The following is a 1,699-nucleotide window of genomic DNA, read 5'->3' as shown; positions in this document are numbered from 1 at the left end:
GATATGTGGACACCAGTGAGAGATACAGCTAGAGACATGAGGGTATCTATCTGAAGGGCGCGGCTTTGCATCAGATTTGATGCCGTTTAGTTCCTTCATGGGTTCTTCAAGGGAACAGGTTCTCAATCAACGCACATCAACACACACACACACACGTTACTGCAAATACCCCCAGACACACAAGTTACCGCACACACACACATTGTCGGACACACACACACACGCGCATAATCACACACAGACACACACAGACACACACACACACACACATACACACACACGCATAATCACACACACCAAAGTGCTGTGAGAGATGACAACATTTGATACACCCTACCCCAATGCATCATGGGTAATGACGGGCTGATGCGTGTCAGACCTTGACGACGTCTGTCAAAGATTCCATTAAGAAACACGACGCATGCAGGACCACCGAGGTCACTTCCTGTGTTCTGACAGTTCTTTTTATTTATTTCCCATCAGCCCCAGAACAGAAAACGGACAGGGAGTCACGGAGTGGAAAAGAGAGCAGAAGATAGACTAGGAGAGACAAGGAGCGACAAGGAGCGACAAGGAGAGGAAAGTAGGCTGACTGACTGGTAGACTGACTGACTGACTGACTGACTGACAGCAGTGTGAGGGCAAGGGACAGGGAAGTGGACATTGGCATCAAGCCTGAGTCTCATATCAGATATGTTTACAGACTCTTAATATTTAATTACTTTAATCCTTAATTACTTTAATAGCTAACAGAAGGTGACTCTGCTGGCCTAACAGGGGAAGCTTTAAAGTGGTCTGATAACAAACAGAATTATGTTAATATGAAGTCTCAAAACAAGCAGTGCTGAGATGATGAGCCTCCAACACAGACTGGACCAGCAACACAGACTGGACCAGCAACACAGACTGGACCAGCACCACAGACTGGACCAGCACCACAGACTGGACCAGGAACACAGACTGGACCAGCACCACAGACTGGACCAGGAACACAGACTGGACCAGCACCAAAGACTGGACCAGGAACACAGACTGGACCAGCAACACAGACTGGTCCTGGACCAGCACCACAGACTGGACCAGCACCACAGACTGTTCCTGGACCAGCACCACAGACTGGACCAGCACCACAGACTGTTCCTGGACCAGCACCACAGACTGGACCAGCACCACAGACTGTTCCTGGACCAGCACCACAGACTGGACCAGCACCACAGACTGTTCCTGGACCAGCACCACAGACTGTTCCTGGACCAGCAACACAGACTGGACCAGCACCACAGACTGTTCCTGGACCAGCAACACAGACTGGACCAGCACCACAGACTGTTCCTGGACCAGCAACACAGACTGTTCCTGGACCAGCACCACAGACTGGACCAGCAACACAGACTGGACCAGGAACACAGACTGGGACAGCAACACAGACTGGTCCTGGACCAGCACCACAGACTGGACCAGGAACACAGACTGGGACAGCAACACAGACTGGTCCTGGACCAGCACCACAGACTGGACCAGGAACACAGACTGGTCCTGGACCAGCTGGAGGTCTGGATCCTCCACTCTTCCAGCGGTTGATGGTTCCACACGGGGAGCATACAGGTGATGGAGGAGGGGGAGGTGGGGGAGGAGGGGGAGGAGGAGCAGGTGGAGGCGGCTCACCAGGGGGTGTGTGAACTCGGGGGCGTGGTCGTTG

General features: G+C 52.6%; 1 protein-coding gene across 1 annotated transcript in view; it reads right to left on the bottom strand.

Annotated features, from left to right (window-relative positions):
- The window catches only part of LOC132464944 (uncharacterized), a 43,954-nt gene that overhangs the window by 12,064 nt on the left and 30,191 nt on the right, over positions 1 to 1,699 (bottom strand). Inside the window, exons 6-7 of the mRNA XM_060061578.1 lie at positions 1,666 to 1,699; positions 872 to 1,560 (exon numbers count right to left, since the gene is read on the bottom strand). The exon at positions 1,666 to 1,699 is cut by the window's right edge and continues 107 nt beyond it. Of these exons, the coding sequence (XP_059917561.1) occupies positions 872 to 1,560; positions 1,666 to 1,699 (723 nt within the window). The remainder of the gene's footprint in view (positions 1 to 871; positions 1,561 to 1,665) is intronic.

Source organism: Gadus macrocephalus, chromosome 9 (genome assembly GCF_031168955.1).
Source record: "Gadus macrocephalus chromosome 9, ASM3116895v1".
Classification (NCBI taxonomy): Eukaryota; Metazoa; Chordata; class Actinopteri; order Gadiformes; family Gadidae; genus Gadus; species Gadus macrocephalus.
The sequence above is the reverse complement of the archived record's forward strand: the minus strand, read 5'-3'. Positions and strand labels throughout refer to the sequence as shown.